The sequence below is a fragment of the Microcaecilia unicolor genome, chromosome 1 (genome assembly GCF_901765095.1).
Source record: "Microcaecilia unicolor chromosome 1, aMicUni1.1, whole genome shotgun sequence".
Taxonomy (NCBI): domain Eukaryota; kingdom Metazoa; phylum Chordata; class Amphibia; order Gymnophiona; family Siphonopidae; genus Microcaecilia; species Microcaecilia unicolor.
This window is the reverse complement of record NC_044031.1, coordinates 686,606,721-686,627,417: the sequence shown is the minus strand read 5'-3', so window position 1 is coordinate 686,627,417 and position 20,697 is coordinate 686,606,721. Positions and strand designations below refer to the sequence as shown.

At 42.9% G+C, this 20,697-nt stretch overlaps 1 protein-coding gene across 1 annotated transcript in view; it reads right to left on the bottom strand.

Moving 5' to 3' along the window:
- Positions 1-20,697, bottom strand: part of TBC1D2B (TBC1 domain family member 2B) — a 158,064-nt gene that overhangs the window by 46,432 nt on the left and 90,935 nt on the right. Inside the window, 2 exon segments of the mRNA XM_030188140.1 lie at positions 8,258-8,421; positions 16,559-16,727. Of these exon segments, the coding sequence (XP_030044000.1) occupies positions 8,258-8,421; positions 16,559-16,727 (333 nt within the window).

The window sequence follows — 20,697 nt, the reverse complement described above, 5'->3', positions numbered from 1 at the left end:
TTGTGCCTCACAATACCACTTACCTATCACTTACGTATCTAAAAAAAAAATGTCTTTACTGTTTTATTGTATTGGCTCTCTTTTCTTTATTTGCATACTTGCTTTCCTGATGTTACAGTTTCTTGCAGATAGGTGAACAAGATGAGTCTTATAGCTTTGGTTCAACCTTGAACAATAAGACTGAACAGAGCACACAATTTAAAGATAAGTCATGGCTCAACAGGCAACCAACGAAATTTATGGTATAATGGTGTTACACTCTCGCATTTAGGCACCCTATAGATTTAATATGGGCTAACATCAATATCTGAACAACATACTGAAATACCATAACAGGTTCACAGTTCAGGGCAGGTGTTCTCCAAGGGAACCACCAGCCAGATTATGAATGAGTTTCATGTATGCAGTGGAGGATGGGCATGCAACTCCCTTATATGGTTTGTGAACCACTGGTTTGGGGTTCCTGGCAATATTAGTCCTTGAGAAAACAGTTTTAGGCTGTGACACATTTTAAAGAACCAATCATAAAGATGTTGCAGCAAACGATCTTGAGATATTTCATAAGCTACTTCCTCAGGCCTGTGAGATCTCTAAAGCTTCTGTACAACATCATCTTTGTGGATGGTCCTTTCAAACAGTGATTCTCAAACAGGGCCATGCCTAGGGTCTCCAGCACCCCCCTGCAGTTGGCCCCGCGCCCGCCCCCCGGAAAATGATCGCTACACTACCCGCCCCCCCCCCTCCGAAAACGATCGTTACACTACCCGCCCTCTTCTCCCCAGATCCTTTTCTTTTTGTTTAAATTTACCTCTGTCCGGCGGCAGCGTAGCGTTAGTGAGAAGGAGGCGGCGCTCCCCCGCCCCGTCAGTCTTCCCTTCGCTCAGTTCCCGCCTTCTTCTGACGTCAGAAATTTAAAAAAGGAAAAGGATCTGGGGAGAAGAAGGCGAGGTAAGCATGGTGCGGCGGGGCGCCCCCCAGAGGATGGCGCCCTCCTGCCATGCTTACCTCGCTTACCGTGTTGGCACGACCCTGTTCTCAAACCTGCCCTAGTGGACCACCAGCCAATCAGACTTTCAGGATCTCTCTATTGAACATGCATAAATATGATTATTTCCTAGTAATCAAAAAAGAAATATATTAAAACTTTTTGTGAAGGTGCTCAGAAAACCACTGTGACTGAAAGTGAAAAATCACCAAGTGGTTTTCTGAACACCATCACATTTTTTAAATAGATTTCCTGTTTTGACACACAGGAAAGAGTCACATTTATGATATTTGTTGACCTGGGATATTGTTCTAATTTAGCTTTCTATTTTGTAATCCCATTTAAATAATTAATGACCAGGGGCGGACTGAGAGTACTCTGCCCCCCCCCCCCCGCCTTGCTGCTGCCGCCACCAGTGCCCCATTCCCCATTGTGCTGCCTCCCTCCCACCATGTTGGATCATGAGCAGAAAAAGAGAAAACCAAACATTAATCTAAGGAACACAACAACATAACCTCTCTCCAGCAGCAGGCATATTATGAATTTATACAAAACCCTACAAAAGTCACTCGGGACCTGTATGACACAAATCTACCCTTCCATAACAGCACCAACAAGGACCTTCCTAGGAAAAGGCAGCATTGGAAATGTACACACACAGTATGGCCAGCATTATTTACTTAGTTATCTGCTAGTTCCAGTTGAATTCTAATTGTAAGGGGTTCTCATAATAATCTCACTAAATTTACTGTACCATTTTATACAAGTAAAAGCAAGCCAGTTCCCCTAGTCTTTATTAAATTAATGAACCCAATGAGTGAACTCTTTTTTTCTCCTATTTAAATAATGTTCCGCACCCCCTCCTCCCTTAGAATAATAAAGGATTCCCTTCCCTGAGGAAAGCACCAGGCGAGCTGACTGAGCTGAGCCTGAACAAATACTAATATCATAATTCCATTTCCTGGACTTTTTAAAACAAAATTTCTTTTTTTTTTATTGGCAGGGGGGGCACTGCAGCCTAACACAGCAATTTCTGCTAAACTAAGGGGAACCTTGATTATTTTGTTTCATTCAGCGCAGCAGAATGAAACAAAATCAAGATTCCCCTTTTTAGTTTGGGAGAAATTGCTGTGTTAGGCTGCAGCCTCTGCAGTGCCCTCTGGTACCACTACCTGCCAATTAAAAAAAAAAAGAAAATTGTTTTAAAAAGTCCAAGGATAGGAATCAGCCTCAGGTCAGGAGCAGCGTCACTTGCAACTTTGAAAGTGCAGCCAACTCACATAGAAAGAGCATCACCACTGCTGCTGCTTTTAACAAAAAACTCTGGGGCGGGCTGAGCTTTTTTTTAAAGGGGGAGGTGTGTGTGTGTGACTTGCCTTAATTTTCCACAAGGTGGCGGGTGCTTGCTCAGCTTACTTCTTACAAGGCTTCAAGGCTAGTAGAAGCTGAAACCCGAACACATTGCCAACTTCTTCGTCAATGAAGACTGCTTGGTGCCTGGTGTGGAGAGGTAATGTCACCTGAGGTCCAACTGACGCCGGAACTTAATTTCCCTCTGCTGCGACCTGCCCTTGCGGAGGAAGGAGGTCATCTCTGAAGGGAGGCGGGCCACAGGAGAGAGAAGCTCCTGCATCATCAGCCAATTGAAGCTAGCTGTAGCCTTCTGGTGGTGTCCTTCCCAAGGAGGTTTAATAAACAAGAGTGGAAGTGAGTCTATCTAATCCATTGTAAGCAATGAAGCCAATTAGGACAGTTTGACTTTCCCCTTCCCAGCGCAGCTGTCATCCCTGTTTACTCAAAACAAAGCAAGCAAACCTATGAGCTGCTGCATCCACATTGTCGTTTTTTTTTTTTTTAAATTGTTGGTCCATCTGTAACAAGTCTAAAGCTGTTTCAATTGGATAGGCAGTGCCTTAAAAGATGGAGGACAAAGGTTTTGGGGGGGGTTTTTTTTCAACTTATTGGACAGTTTTTTAATTTATTTGAAAGCTTCCCATATCCTATATAATAAAACTCACCCTCAAAGTTCTGAGGACACTGACGTCACTGTCAGGTCCTCCGGGCACTTCCTTCCGGTTCGAAGCCTTCGTGGTGGTGAAGCCACCGAAAACACTGTGTTGGGGCCCCGCCCTCGCGTCAAACGTCATGACGTCGAGGGCGGAGCAATGGCGTCAGTGGCTTCACAACCAACGACTCAGCAGATTGAAGGTGGCGTGCCGAGGTCCGCAACAATGGCGGTCAGTGCCTTCAGAACACCGAAGGGGTGAGTAGGGTGGGGGGAGGTTCGGAAGGAAACCGTGCTAGCGCCCGTTTCATTTGCGCAAGGAACGGGCATGTTTTACTAGTGTAGATATAAATATCATGAAGTAACAACTGAATATCACTAAAACAGCTTAAAAAATTATTATAGCTGCTAGAAACAGCAATTTTAAACTCTGTATTTTGTGCTCATTTTTCTACACTAAAAACTAAATAAATACACTGTATACAATACAGATGACCACATTTCAGTAAGGATATCCTGTTTCCTGATGGTAAATGTTGTTGTAATCTGCCTTGGGAAGCCTGGTGTTATAAAGATGATGGAATATATTGAAATTAAATGGAAGTTGAATTAAAACTCTCCTTTCATTGGGGCACATGTAATCACATCTTCATCTGTTTTGTAGAACTTTACCTTTTAGATACACAAATGGATTATTCTGTTTGAGCATGTTTCAGGGTTTATAAGTGGTTTATAAGTCAAAATAATAAAAATATTTTCTGTCAAACAGATCTCTCATTTGTGGAAACATAACTAAATGGGCTATAAGCCCCTAATGCAGCCCACTGGTTTTCTTATATTTTGTTCTTGTGATGGCTTATACTGTACCAAAACTGGAAATATAGCAAGACAGAATAATAGAATTCAGTAACATCCAAAACTTATTTTTTATGTTTTAATCATCTTTATTAAAAGCAAAACATGTTGGTTGATAAGCTTCATACAGATCAAGGAAAAAGAAACAGTAAACCATCCAACATGGCACAATAAAAAACTTTTACTTTTACCCCAAGAACCCTTCCCCTCCCTCCCTATAAGCCCAACTGTTTCCACCCGCCAAAATAACACAACAGATGTATAGATCAGTAGGACTCAAAGCACTTCATAACAAGTAAAGCCATAAACACAGGTTATACCAAATTGTTTAACCACACTTTGGTTTTGCTTTCGGGTTTAATAAGCAATACCATGTGTAAGTAAGGTCTAGATAAACAAATGTAAACAATGTTTAAGGCATGTGCCCTAAATATGTAATACTTGGTAGCAAAAATTAAACAGTGATGTAATATTCACACAGCAGGCAGCCAACAGATTTATTTTCCACTTGAAATAATCAACTTTATATAAACTTGGCGACTAATACTTGCTGCTTGCTATTTTGTATTTTGGCGGTGTATTGTTTGCCTGCATAATAAAATCGCACTTGCAAATATTTTTCTGACACGGCTTTAATTAACAAAAGCTACCATTAGAGGCAGACACAGTCGTATAATTAACATTATAATTTTATTTGTATTTGGGTAATGACTGAGAAGAATGCTATTAAAAATTATATAACAAAGCATGAAGTTGATTTGGTTAACTTCTGCTGTATATCAACCAGTAGTAAATAATAGTAATAAACAATATTAAGTGCATTTTTATAATATACCACTGCATTCTTCAAAACAGAAGGAGCAAGTTCCCACAAACCATCTAGGCACAGGTAAAAGAAAAAGCTTTCAAATGCTCCCAGGTTTCAACCTGATACATGTTGAATGTGGGATATGACTGTCATCAATAAATAAATAAATAGAAACTCTTGAATGTTAAGCACCTGATTCTCACAACATGATGTCTGTTTTAGTGGCCCATTACCAGGAGAAAAAAAATCTCTGCACGAATGTAACACATGCTAGATGTCCCTGTAACCAGCCCCTCCAACTGACCACTGATTAATAAGATTTAACAAATTACTACTCTACTTATGAATGAAAAGTTATCCCATTTTTATGCTTTCTCTGTGTACATCGTATTCTGCACAAGCTGGCAAAATATATGTGAGATTAAATAAAAATGCTGCCAATAATAAAGGACAACATAGATGCAGCAGCTCATCGGTTTGTTTACTTTGTTTTGAGTATACGGGGATGACAGCACCGCGGGTAAGGGAAAACTCAGACAAACCTAATTGGTTTCAGCGATTTGACGTCACTTCACCTCCTGTCTGTTAAACCTCCTTGGTCTTTCCTGCATGCCGCAAGCAAACGGGGGGGGGGGGGGGGGGGTCATTGGTGACTGACAGCCAGGAGACAGAGGTAGGCACTGAGTGCCGAGTGCCAGCAGAGGTGGGGCCGCGGGGAAAAGACTCAGAGAGAGAGAAAGCATGATCGGCGGCACCATGAGGAAACAGGATGGTGGGGACTGGTGACTGACAGAAGGCGGAAGTAGGAGCAGAGCACCAAGTGCCAGCAGAAGCGCTGTGAGGAACAGCAGCGCCAGTCGTGGTCAGCACCCGAGGAGTCTGGAAGAGGGGGGTGCGGGCGTGGAGTGACAGGAGCAGAGCGGAGCACAAGGTAAAGGGAGAGGGAAAGAGAATTGCATGCTGCATGCTTCACATAGTCAAGTGGCTAGTCAGTGCAGGAGAGGCACCAGTGCGTCACGTGGGAGGTTAGCATTGGGCCCCCCACTGATCTGGGCCCTCAGGGCACTGCCCGGTTGCCCGAATGGTCAGTCCGCCCCTTTTAATGACTATGCACGAGATATTTACATATAATGGAGGTGACAGGCATGCAAATCTATCTGATGCATATTCATTAGGGATATCCTGACAACCTGACCGGCTGGTGATCCCCTAGGACAGGTTTGACACCCACTGCTTTAAAATGTATCGCAGCCTACGAAACCGCTAGCTTTTTCACTGAACAGTGTGATAAAGGACATGTAAGTACATCTAAGTGGTCACCACTAGCTGCATCATGTCCCTCAGTTAATGCATCTTACACTTCAAGCACAAACTATCAACATTTTACTCTGTGGGGAATAGGTGGCCAAGCACAGCATGTTTCTGTCCACAACAAACAGCACTAGTGAAGCCATCCTAGATTTTAAGAATTCTAGGACATGTAGCAATTTACTTTTAAGTATAAGGTTGTATATCCTGCACTGGTACGTTATTGTACTGTACATCTCACCTAATCCTCAATATACTTACTATAGAAAGTCAATTATATAGTGATTTAGCAGCTGCTGATATGCCATGTTGAAACAAGGCCAGATTTTGGCGTTCTAGGGAGTCAATTAGATCCAGGTATCAATTGTTCTTTTAGTGATAACTTCAAAGCCCTACTATAAAACTACCATGAGAAACAGAGTAGCGTGGATTAAAATAACTACAGCAGTAGTAATTACAGGACTGCACATCCCAGCAACTTTATGAACAGATGAGCACACAGGAAACATACTGTATGTACTCTTACCTAATTAGTGAGAGTTGTATAAAAATAGTATGTTCCTCTTATAAGTGCTTTGGGGCCGCACAAGATTATCTTACAGACCATTCATGTAGCAGGCAAGCAGGAAAATGCAGGAACTTGGGAAAAGTGTATTTTAATTAATTCTTCAAAAAGAAGCTAAGCATCTGCCAATTCAAACTTTTCTTCTCTGTAATATTGCTCATGTATTTTACTGCAGCTCACTCAGTGGCACTTTAAGGAACTGTGTGATTTATAATTATAATTAGGTATTAGATGGAAAAAATGCTACAGTGAGGGGCCATGCTTTCCAATAAGTCTAGAAGCATTTTTGGGAGATGCTCACCCCTATAGCCCACAGTCGGGTACTGAATATTTCCTAGTTTGAGTGGTTGCCTTTTCTTTCTTTTGCACAAAGTGGTGTAGCACACGTCCCTGCAATATACCTAGCTGCAAACTGTGCCAGCACATCTCACAGGATCACATGGGAAAACAATCACTCACATGGGAAAAACATTCAGCATAAGGGGCTCCTTCACATGCTCATCCTCAAATGTGGTATACATCATTCAATGCAAAAAGTGTAAAGAAGGGTGCTATATTGGAGAAACAAGCCAGATGCTAAAGATGAGGCTCAGTTTACACAGACACACTATTAAACGTTTCAATGCCAACCATGATGCCACCTTTGTTGTTTAGTACTTCACAAAACATCAATGATCTTATGGTAAGAATACTAAAAGAAAATTTTAAGACAAACCAGGAACTTGTAAGACCTTTGACACCCATCAGACAGGACTCAAAGACCTGGGCTTTCTATCCAACTATAAACCATAAAATTCCACCCAGCTCACCCTGTTTCTTATCTAACCCACCGCACCCTCTTCCTGTGAGACTGTCATTGGAATGCTTTTGTGTTTCACTTATATATTCTGATACTTGTCAACATTTGCTTATTTCCGATCTGAAGGGTTACCTTTGAAAGCTAATCAAAAAGAAATGTCTTAAGTTAGTCCAATAAAAAAACGTATCATCTTGTTTTCTTTTCTACGTTTTATTTCTTTTGCATGAATGTGTAGCCCTCTGGTGCAAGCCTATTGGGTTGGGAGGGGGGGGGGGGGGGGAGAGGAGGGAAGGGAAGGTGAGGGGTGGCCTTTTGTTACTTACTTAAATGAGGTGGGTAGCCCTATCGTGCTTGTTATCATCAAATTCTTCTGTTTCTGCTGGATATTATGTTTTATTGCTGTTTTGATGTGATTGATACATGCTCAATAAATATAAATAATTAGGTATTAGAAATAAACAGAGAATCCTGGGAAATGTAGTATTACATGGCCTTCAAACCTGAGGTCCAGAAAGGGTTGTGCTGGCAGGAGGGGGGGGGGGGGTATGACAAAAGGTTCCAAGGCATTATTCTGTTCACTCTGCCCCATTTCAGCAGTCCTCTATTTGACCCTTTCCCCTCTCCATCTGTGAGCCTCTAACTCGTCCTCTGCTCCCCTCTCCCAAGTCAACAAGAGTACAGGTCATACTTACCTCCTGCTGTCTCCAGTACACCATTAATTCTACAGTTTTAATCATGCATTGCCCTGCAGATCTTGCAAGACCTAGAAGGCACCATGTGGTTTCAATCAGAGCTAAGAATAGCACATTGGTACTAACAGCAGGTAGGGCTATACATGTATATACTTTTACACATACACTCAAGTTCAATTTGTTGTCAAATAGGACGTATATGCGTGTGGGTAAAGAGAAAAAAAAAACCTGTGCTTGTACCTTTGTTTCCTTCAGCTGAGGCTCTTCTCCTTTCTTCATGTGCCAAGGACTCCTCCAGTTCTTTGGGGGATGGGTCTAGCATCTCCCACTCATCTGTGGTATAAAACACACTCTTCCTGTTTTCATTGCTTCCTTTGCCTGTTCGCAAATACAACACTGAATTTCTGCAAAGCAAAAAATGAATTGCAGTCTATAAAGATCTACAACACATCTGGGACTGGTCTGGTTAAGAAACTGTGAGGAGTACTATTATAAGAGGATATCAAAGTGTTAAATTCTGACAGCAAGGAAGTGCTACAAGGTACGGTTTTCATTCCTTTATTAAATCTCTATACCATATTCCTTAAAAATAGCCAAAAGCAATTCACAATAGAACACCAACATGAACTGGATCTAGCTGACATGCCCAATTCTAAATATATTACCAACGTAAAGTTTACAAGCTACTGAAAAACGTAACGCAGTACTGCTGTTACATGAGCACTCTTTCTTGTATACTACTGACTGGATAAATGTCATATCATGACGTGCTGTAGACAGGGGCGTAGCCAGACACCCAATTTTGGGTGGGCAGAAGAACCCAGTCCCCTCCCACAGGTGATTTGGTCTCTCCTTCTCTCACCTGCATGCCATAAGGTGTCTCAAACATCCTCCCTCTCCTGCATATCTTTTAAATAGCAGATTTTCACCGGCAGCGAGCAGCAACTCATACACATGCTCATGGCCTTTCCACTGATGCAACTTCCTGTTTCCGCATAGGCAGGAATACACCAGAGGGAAGGCTGTGGGGCTGGTGCGAGCAGTATGTATCAGTTGCTGCTTGTGCTGCTATTTACAAGGTATGCAGGAGGGACAGTTGTTGAGAGGTTTCAGCTGGTGGGGCTTGGGAATCCCTGCCAGCCACATCATAGGTGTGGTGCTACTAGGTGGGCCTGGGCCCACCCAGACCCACCCTTGGCTATGCCACTTGCTGTAGAGGTAAAGTTCCTAGATGAAATATCTGACTGCTTCATGGAGCAACTGCTTTAGGAACCAACGAGAGAGTAAGCTATTTTAGACCTAATCCTTAGTGGAATGCAGGATTTGGTGCAAATGTTAATAGTGTTGGGGCCAACTGGCAATAGCGATTACATGATCAAATTTGATTTAACCGGTTGGTTCTGAATCAGAATCCAGAGTTTTAGGTGTGCTGCTTTATTCCTCTTTGTCTTATGACTCTCAAGTTCATTAGTTATGGCGTAACACTTGTTAGCTTAGGCAGTTGCGTCTTCAAAGGCCTTACTTTGATCAACATGTTTTTGCCCTCTTGGTCCAAATGACTATCCTCCCACACCTGGACTATTGTAATGTTCTTCATCTGGGACCCATTATAACTTATTCAGAAACACATCTGCCAGACTGAATTAAAACATAACTATAGTGAATATCAATCAATTAACCCCCCCTCCCCCCACAAATTATACAACCTTCATGTTGATCAAATTAAAAAATAGAAATTTTACAGGTTACACTGCATCACATTATTAATCAAAACAACTACCCCCCCTTTACAAAGCCATGCTAGAAGCTGCCAGTGCGGTAATGCCAATACAACCCATTCAAAGTGAATGGGCTGTGTCAGTATTGCTGCATGGCTTTGTAAAAAAAAAAAAAAAAAAGGGAGGGGGTAAGTCCGTATTTTTCGGACTATAAGACGCACCGGACCATAAGACGCACCTAGGTTTTAGAGGAGGGAAATAGGAAAAATTGTTTCCTTTTTCCCTCCTCTAAAACCTAGGTGCTTCGGTGCGTCTTGTCCGAATCCCTCCCCCCGGCCCTGTCACCACTTCTCCCTACTCACGCGATCTTCCCTGGTGGTCTAGTGACGTCGGGGCAGGAAAGAGCCCCCTCTTTCCTGCCCAGCGCGCTGCTGTCCATCCTCCTGTATGCAGCCTGATGGTCTCGGCGAGATTCAAAATGGCCACCGAGACTTCAAAGCGGTTTACATATATTCAGGTACTTATTTTGTACCAGGGGCAATGGAGGGTTAAGTGACTTGCCCAGAGTCACAAGGAGCTGCAGTGGGAATCAAACCCAGTTCCCCAGGATCAAAGTCCGCTGCACTAACCACTAGGCTACTCCTAGTGGTTAGTGCAGTTAGTGCAGGCTAGAGAGGCTGGGGCCTTCAGTTTGGAGAAGATACTGCTGAGAGGAGATACGATATAGCTCTATAAATGCTGAGCAATGGGAACAGGTAAACACAAACAGATTGCAATTTTTTGAATGAGCAAACAAACACTAGAGGATATGCCATGAAGTTACAAAGTAGTACATTTAAAACAAGAGAAACTATTTTTCACTCAATGAATTGTTAAGCTTTGGAACTCAATGTTGGAAAATGTGGTAAAAGAAGTTAGCATAGCTGAGTTTCTAAAATATTTTGACTAGTTCTTGAAGAAAAGTAAATAGACAAGGAGGTCCAGGGAAGCCATTGCTTACCCTTGAGGTAAGTATCAACTAAGTCACTACGTTAGCCCATGATTTTGGTACCAGGAATCATGACTTGTAATTGAAATCTTAGGGTAGGAACTGCTAAAACCAAACCTCAATACAAATACCACTAGGTTTGCAAAACAGATTTCAAACTGTCCTCTCTAGAACAACAGGCTCTATATGTGTTTCAGTCTCTGCCGCTCCATTTTTTGCATGAAGATATCAAGGCCTTGCAAAGGCTTCTTGCGTGATTTTGTTGGGGTGGGGGAAGAGAACCCAAAATGGGATGACATATGGTTAGCTCTTGGAGACAGGAGTGTTTGGGCATCCCGGATTTGAAATGCTATAACCAGGCATATATTTTGTGCCATTTAAAGGACTGGCTTTTGAATTCTGATTTTTACTGATGTGCCGTTTCCATCCATGGAATCTTAACTATATGCTTCATGTTGACCTGGGGCAGTTGCCCTCCTAGATACAACGAAGTCTGTTATTTCGAGCCTTGTGGGCTTCTCTGGAGAGAACTGTTACCTTGGTGGCAGCAGGTGCCCACTAGTAGTGTTCAACTTCCCTTGGTGGACAATGCGGAGTTCCTGCCCAGGCTGAAGAATGGCAGCTTTAGGAGGTGGAGAGCCCAGAGTCTCTCTCTTTTGGAACATCTCATTAAAGAGGACGGAACATTTCTCACTTTCTCTGAATTGCAACAACACTGTGGTTCTAGTCTGGTGGACCGGTTTGCCTATATCCAATTATCTCCCTATATCTCTTCCTTGCCTCGGCATAGTTTTGACTCTTGGGTTTATAGCTCAGTTGCAAGAATTCTAGGAAGGGAATGCCTTAGGCCAGGTCTCGGTATTCTGGTTCTATGGGGAATTATCTAGGGGTACACCTTTGAAGGATTTTCAGCGGCTTGTGGTGTTGTGGGAACGGGACGGCCTCTTCGTGCTTCCTGCATATCAGACGCTGTTTGGGCAATCCCTCATGTCGCCTGTAGTGCAGAGTTACAGGAGTGCCATTTTCGTACCATTCATAGGGCATATTTCTTGCAGCATCAAGCTTTTTTGGTGGGCTGCACAGAGGCCCCCAGCTGTCAGAAGTGTCAGGTAGGGCACAATTCCGTTTTTAAAAGGCATTTGGCAATGCAGTTCTATTACAGCATTTTGGGATGCTTGGTTTCAAAACTTGCATTTTGTCTTGGGCTATCGTCCTCGACTCTCCATTGAAGAGGTTCTTTTGGGTTCGACTAAGGTCATGGGTTTGAGAAGCCTTGGGGACATATTATTTATTAGTAAATCTTGTATTTTGGGGAAGAAATATATCTTGAATCACAGATTGTCTGACTATCCACCCTCAAACTGGTACTGGAGGAACAGGCTTAACTCTGATGTTATGGGAATCATTTGGGTCTCACTTATCTCCCAGATGGCTGAAAAGATTTTTATCTGTCTGGAGAGCCTACTTACAGAAGATCTCTCCTACAGCGCGCAGTCAAGTTTTTAATAGATTTTCAGATACCTTTCAGATCCTGCAAGTGAGTCTTGAGCTCTAGGGAGTTTTATCGTCTGCTGCTGTTGGTTGGGGGTCCAAAAGTTATGGCCTCTGACTGTGATATGTATTCTTCTTCTGTGGTATGCTGTATTTGTCTGATGTGGGATTGTTCTTGGGTTGGGATGGAGGAGGGGAATTTCCTTCTGTATGTTGTTTGCAGTAGTTGTATTTACTCAAACTTCAATAAAAAGAGTTTAATAATACTAGAACAACAGGAACACTCTTGTATTAAGAGGAATTTTCTTTGTGCCTGATTATTTCTCCAGCCAAACTGCAATCCAACATCCATGACAAAACAAGTCACCATCTGGACAGGGAATGCAACGTTAAGAGATTCTGTACAGAGCAAGCAGGCAGCAGATGGCAGCTGAACTCATGAGAGGTATTTCTGTGATACATGTAAGTCTTCAATGACCACATGGAATAATAAACACAAAACAGTTATACAAGGAAATGGAACAATTGTTTAAAAAAATGATAGCTGCTGCCCTAAGTATGCTATACATTTTCTATCTGACAGATGCATTGCACACAACCAAAGAACAATTTCTCAGAACTGGTTTCAATAGAAAGCTATCAGCTCAGAAATATGCAGTCATACAATTAAACCACATAGCTGGGATCAACATAATAAAACAAATGTCTCTGGTTTCACACCTCTAACTGCAGTTGCACCTATGATCACCATTTGAACAGAACAAGGGATTTTTTTTTTCTTCTATTAAGCTAACAAGATTATTCCATGGTACAAGGACCTGGTCAGTCTACATGAGCTTGAGCACTTCATTTTACAATATGTGCAGACTGAGGACAAGTACCATGTGCAGCAGATTCAGGGTGGACATTGTTTCTTCTACTTCACATTTATTTTAACATTCATTACATCACCTGAAATGACTAACACTGGTATCTTTTTCTCACATATCTTCCATCTCCTCTTATATCAGATTTATGGAAATAGTATGTAGTGGCCTATAATCTGTAAAAGGTCTCCCATATTGTACCTGTGCAGAAAGATATTAGCGTATGTTAACCATGAACAAATGACCACTTATCTTCTGCTAGGCCTACAGAAATAAAATGGGCCCTGTGGTAGGTAATGCACACTAATCATTACTGTGCACTGTTAGTGAATAAATCCCACAAAAAAAAAATAATAGCAGTTTTAGTGGCTAAATTCACTGGGAAGCATAACAAGAAAATAGGAAGGTGATAAGTTGCTTAGGGAAAGGAAAATGGGACTGGATATTACTACTACTACTATTTAGCATTTCTATAGCGCTACAAGGCGTACGCAGCGCTGCACAAACATAAAGACAGTCCCTGCTCAAAGAGCTTACAATCTAATAGACATAAAATAAATAAAGTAAGCAAATCAAATCAATTAATGTGAACGGGAAGGAAGAGAGGAGGGTAGGTGGAGGCGAGTGGTTACAAGTGGTTACGAGTCAAAAGCAATGTTAAAGAGGTGGGCTTTCAGTCTAGATTTAAAGGTGGCCAAGGATGGGGCAAGACGTAGGAGCTCAGGAAGTTTATTCCAGGCGTAGGGTGCAGCGAGACAGAAGGCGCGAAGTCTGGAGTTGGCAGTAGTGGAGAAGGAAAACAAAAAAAGCAGATCGTGTAGAAATGAAATGCAATTTATTTAAACAATACATGCATCAAGGGTTGGTTTGGAAAAAAACAGCTGAGTCAGAGATTTCAAAACGTGATCCACTGATATGGAGCCAGTGCTTCGGTCACATATCTCTGGGTTTTTTTCAGCAAACCCAGAGATATGTGACCGAAGCACTGGCTCCATATCAGTGGATCACGTTTTGAAATCTCTGACTCAGCTGTTTTTTTCCAAACCAACCCTTGATGCATGGGTTTTTTCCAAACCAACCCTTGATGCATGATTTCTACATTTTGCCTTATATTTGGCAACAAAGGATTTTCTGTATAGCCCCTGAAGCAGCCCAGTTGGGCGAAATACGGCCTGTGTCGGGCTGTTTGTACTCATATAAATATTGTTGTATTGTTTAAATAAATTGCATTTCATTTCTACACGATCTGCTTTTTTTGTTTTCCATCTTGGAGTTTGCAGACCGTCTGCCTTCGTGCTTTCTAGTAGTGGAGAAGGAAACAGATAAGAAGGATTTATCCATGGAGCGGAGTGCACGGGAAGGGGTGTAGGGAAGGACGAGTGATATACTGCCTTTCTGAGGTTTTTGCAACTACATTCAAAGCGGTTTACATATATTCAGGTACTTATTTTGTACCAGGGGCAATGGAGGGTTTAAGTGACTTGCCCAGAGTCACAAGGAGCTGCAGTGGGAATTGAACTCAGTTCCCCAGGATCAAAGTCCACTCCACTAACCGCTAGGCTACTCCTCCACTAGCGACATTCCATGTAGAAGCCTGCCTTTGCAGATCAGCAATGCGGCCGCGCAGGCTTGTTTCTGTGAGTCTGACGTCCTTCCACATGGAATGTCGCTAGTGGAATAGCAACATTCCATGTAGAATCTCAAATAGTAGCAACAGAATCTCAATACCCTGTTTCCCTGAAAGTAAGACATCCCCCGAAAATAAGACCTAGTAGAGGTTTTCCTGAATTGGTAGATATAAGGCCTCCCCCCAAAAGTAAGACCTAGCAAATTTTTGTTTGAAAGCAGGGCCGCCGAGAGCCGGACAAGGCTGCCCCCCCACCCCAGGTCGCCGGGCCCCCCCCCCTCCACCTACCCTCCGGCGCTCCCGGAACTAACCTTAAATGCCTCCTTTCACTTTTGCAGCAAGCAGCAGCAGGGCAGACCTCTCCTTCCTTCTGTGTCCCGCCCTCGCGGACGTTATGTCAGGCGAGGGCGGGACATGGAAGGAAGGAGTGGCCTGCCCTGCTGCTGCTTGCTGTGAAGGTGAAAGGAGGCGTTTAAGGTTAGTTTCGGGAGCGACAGAGGGCGGGTGGGCCAACCCCGATGTTTCCCCCAAAAATAAGACAGCCCCTGAAAATAAGACCTAGCGCATTTTGGGGGGCAAAAATTAATATAAGACAGTGTCTTATTTTCGGGGAAACACGGTAGTAGCAACATTCCATCTAGATTATCCAATAGTAGAAACATTCCATGTAGAATCTCAAATAGGGAAAGGGAAATGGGACTTGATATACCGCCTTTCTGAGTTTTTTTTTGCAACTACATACAAAGTGGTTTACATATATTCAGGTACTTATTTTGTACCAGGGGCAATGGAGGGTTTAAGTGACTTGCCCAGAGTCACAAAAGGAGCTGCAGTGGGAACTGAACTCAGTTCCCCAGGATCAAAGTCCGCTGCACTAACCACTAGGCTACTCCTCCACTTAGGAAGAGTAACCTAGTGGTCAGGAAAACATATGCACTCAGTTTACTAGAAAAAAGATAAATTTTTTTAAAGGAAAAAAGGAGTGCTTATGTTTGGGTCTTTTGGCCCTACTAAGGCACTGATGTCACAGACAGGGGAGTAACAGAGGACAAGTAGTCAGATAAACCCAGTAAGGGAAAGGTGATGGGACTTGATATACAGCCTTTCTGTGATTACAATCAATCAAAGCGGTTTATATATTATATATAGATACTTGTTTTGTACCTGGGGCAATGGAGGGTTAAGTGACGTGGAAGAATGGGAAAACCAGTGCTTCTAGGATCCACGGCAATACCAGCAGAAAATTTCATTTCATTCATAGATTGACTAATCACGCATCTAAGCTTTAAGAGGACATGGAACTGCCACTGGCAGCTGTGGAAGTGTGTACACAAAGGGGCAGTAGAAGAGGGCTTGAAAGCTTGGGTAAGGGGAGGGGGAAGGGAAGGGAGTACACAAAAAAACACATACCCACATAACCCCAAACACATCCACATGCACCCAACCACCATCCAGATACTGTCACTCCCCTCCCAACTCAATTCTCCCCCATCTTCCAAAGTCACTTGTAGACACTTACAACCAGAGCTTCTGTAACACACAACATATACAGATCATGCGCTCATCAAATGCATTTCTTGACTTATTTTACTCAGGCACTGGATACAACAAATACCAGTAGACTTGAATGACTTCCAGAACCTGATGATATTAGCCATTGCTTTCCTATTGCCTCGTGTTAGTCCTAGAAAGAATAATCTGTAACTGTGCATTCCAAATAGCCATTCTGAAATCAGAGTGGAGGTGCAGATCATATTCATCAGCCGGGTTTGACATACAGAAAAATCAGCAGCAACTAGTTAAACTTGAGGCAAACTTAAGAGAACTAACATGGCAGAATGACAGTCTTACCTGATCTCACTACCCCAATTCTTTAGAAAAAAGTTACTGGTCGATAAGGGACTTGTTGGTGTCTGATGAATAGTCTGCTCCCCTGCCAGCTCCTCGGGGGACATTTCTACAGCTAAGACATTTCGGGCTTTTTCTGCTGAGTCATTTGGATCCAGAATGCTCAGGTAATCTGAAGGGGGGAGCAAAAGAAGATTGATATGGTGCTTATTCTTGACAGAGTAATAATATTTTCTTACAATCCAAATCTATATTAACAAGTTGCAGAATTAACACAGGTCAAAACCAAAAACACATACAGCCGGGAATTCATAAGCTAAATCAATACTTGTACTTAAATGACCAAATACAGTTGGCAAGGTTGAAATATTCTCTATGGATTTTGTGATAAAATACAGCACCTAAGAGAAAATAGCTTCCAAAAGGAAGGGTTTCTTCCAGATTCTGGTTGCCAGACTGTGAACACTCGGCTGAACATCAAAGCTTCAGTGATCAACAGGGCATCAGAAAAATGCCAGGCCATAAGAGATACTTCTACTGCATCTGTCAAGATCCAAACTAAGGAGAAATTTCATAATATAAATCAACTGCAGTAGGGTTCTGTGATTTCAGAATCAGGGTCCACTCAACGGTCCTTCACTGAGGCTTGAACATACAAATAGGGCTCAGTAGCCTGTCCAGGGATGTGGAATCCATTACTTCAGGTATAAGATTGGAAATGGAGATCAACCATTCAGCTTTGCACTGGCACCTATTTTACAAAAGGTCTGCTCCCCCCCCCCCCCCCCCCCCGACATCAAAACCTGGCTACGCTTCTGCTAGTGGGATGTAGCAAAGCAGTATCCAATGAGGATGGGATTGAAGGCTTGTAACTGAGAAGCTGAACTCTAAATGTAGGAGAAGCTGTGTGCATTAGACAAATAAATTAAGGTGAAATATTGCTTACAAAAAAAAGCAGATACAGTGAAGCAAAATTCCCTAAAAGACCAGCCTCTTAGGAAATAGTAAACCATAGAACCACACCAGGAGGACAAGGAGAACACTGATTATTCCCATGAGAACAGTCAATCTTAGCTTACCCATGAGAAGGGAGGTACCAATGAATGCTCAGAAATCAATTTGTAAGTGATAGGGCTATAAAACCTACAAAAGGAGCAGAAAGTAGTATATGATTAAAGACCTCAAAACCAACGAGGAGACAACAGGAGGATACACTGCACATGGTTATTGACGCAGAGCTTAACCTTAGAGTAAGAAAAGTAAAGGTGAGAATGAATGGTACACCTATTACCATACCTGCCAACCAGAAAATGAGGTATGCAGAAATGAAAAACATTATGAATGAATAGGAAGCTCTGATGAAACTTAGGTATTTACCTAATGGACACATGCACAGTGTGAGACAGTAGAACCTCTCAAACTGCTGCATCCTTTCCCAGGGAAGAGAGATACGATGAAGAACCACAAATGCACCTGTGACCCTCTAGGGACACCTTCCAGGGGAAGCTATCTCGCCCATCAGGGAGCAGATAAAAGGATGAAAAGCAGGAAGGAGGGGGAGATCTAAGAGCTCCCTGTAAAGGTGCAAGTAAAACTGTATGAAGTGAACTCGCACACAGCCTGATTCTAGACAGTAACTCTTCACAATAACATACTCAAGCAAGATGTAGAAAGAATCTGGTAAAGACAACCTGAGCGCCCTCAGGAAGCAATACTGTAGAGAAAAGTGAAATGGCAGCATGGAAAAGAAATAAAATCCACTACCAATGGTCTCTGGAGAATAGACTCTTTAAAAAAAAGTCTCAAAGTTTGACTGATGAGAGAGAATAAGATCGCAGCTTACCGTTAAAGATACACCAAGGGACAAGAAGTCCCTATATATTATATATATATATATATATATATATATATATATATATATATATATATATATATATATATATATATATATATATATATATATATATAAAAGGCAACACCAACGTTCTATGAAGCCTCCAGCCGGAAGTGTGAATATATATATAAAAGGCAACACCAACGTTCTATGAAGCCTCCAGCCGGAAGTGTGAAGGGGGCGAGATATCCGGTTTCCCTATGAGTGTCTGCCCCGCCCTCTCTGTAACACAGTCAGTGAAGGAAAACAGCAGAGCACGAAATCAAATCGTTGGCTCTGTAACAGTGAAGGACTCAGAGGGGGGAGGGGAGAGAGAGGCCAGAGGGCAGGGACACACACATTCCCACATGCACACAAAAGAAAACATTCTAGCCCCCGTTTCATTTGCATCAGAAACGGGGCTTTTTTACTAGTATATATATATCTAAAAAGAGCAATGTGCCCAAGAGAAATAAAACACTAGCCATGTAGGTAGACAGTACTGATATCATGGAGCTGAACAGTGATGAAGAAGAGCTTCAGAATTTAGGTTCCAGAGAAAATCACTAATTATAGAGAAAGATCACATACAGGACATTCCACATAGAGAAAGCTGAAGGTAGTGAGTATATCCAAGATAGGCAACAGCTATTAGAAGTGGCGTAGCAAGGAGGGGGCGGGAGGGGCAGTCCGCCCCGAGTGTCAGCTCGGGGGGGGGGTGTGTGTGTGTGCTCCCTGCCAGCTCCCCCCCTCGGCGCATCGACCCCCCCCCCCCGACCAGCTCCCGCACCCTACCTTTAAAAAGAATATCGGAATCCCAGGCGAAGCGCAGCCCCTCGCGCCTGCCCTGCACGTAAAAGAAATGTGGACCGTCGGGCCTTCCCTCGCTCTATCTGTCCCGCCCTCCGCTGACGCAACTTCCTATTTCCGCAAGTGCGGGACAGACAGAGCGAGAGAAGGCCCAATGGTCCACATTTCTTTTACGTGCAGGGCAGGCGCGAGGGGCTGCGCCTCGCCTCGAATTCAGACATTCTTTTTAAAGGTAGGGTACGGGAGCTGGTCGGGGGGAGGGGGGTGTCAATGCACTGAGGGGGGGGATGTCATCGTGCTGCACCCGGGGGGGGAGGGGTGCAATGGCAAACCGCCCCGCCCTGGGTGGCAGCCCCCCCCACTACGCCACTGGCTATTAGCACTGTGACCCCATATTAAAACACTGTCCAGGCAGAAGACCATGCAGAAAACATACCAGATATTTCATCCAATGATTCTGCTGAATGAAAAACCTCAACACAGTAAAGAAATCCTTGTAGGAGGACAAAGCATACTGTGTAATCTGCTGTACATTGCCAGGAGAGAATCTCTTCATAAAAGCAGTTAACAAATCAAGTCATAAGATGCTCTCTAGAGTGTCAATGTTAAAAGTAATGAAAGTAACTGGAGGAGTAGCCTAATGGTTAGTGCATTGGGTTTTGATCCTGGCAACCTGGGTTCAATTCCCACTTCAACTCCTTGTGACCCTGGGCAAGTCTCTTAACCCACCATTGCCCCAGGTGAATCAACTTAAGATTATGAGCCCTCTAGGGACTGAGAAAGTACAAGCATATAATGTGTACAGCGCTGCGTACATCTACTAGCACTAAAGAAATGATTAGTAGCAGTAGCAGAGATAACAGCATTCAGAACTGTGTCTCCAGACAGTCCTCACTGACTGTTGAGGCAGATATTTTAAAAGCATCGACATAACAGTCAACCTTACTGTGCTTCCAAATGCAAGTCAGCTTGCATTTATGCAGGCAGTTTGGAAGGATTGAAATGCCCATCACAAAATGAACCCAATGAAAGTAGTGGGGAGCAGCAGAGACTAATACAAATTACAAGCTACTCTGGGAGCCGATGCTAACCGCATCGAAAAACAAGAGCAGTGTAATACTACCTTGTCCTGACCCACATATCTCCTAGGTAGGAATCCATGCAGGAAGCTAAGCTCATCTTTCTTTTTTCTAAGAGCAGAAATCTACCAGATCTAAAGAAACTCCTGAATACAGTAAAGCATAAAACATGAGGAAAGGATAGCCACACCTGTTGCTTCTGTGCTTTTGGAAAACAAGACTCAGCACAATGCAATCTCCATTTTTATCCAAAATTAAGGAATAACTTTGGGGGCATCTATTTGACTCCTGTGAAGAGGTGGAAAGGACTCTGAGCAACTGGCTAAAGAGACAAGATGTGCAATTCTTTCGCGATGGATTTCAAAAACTTGTCCATTGTT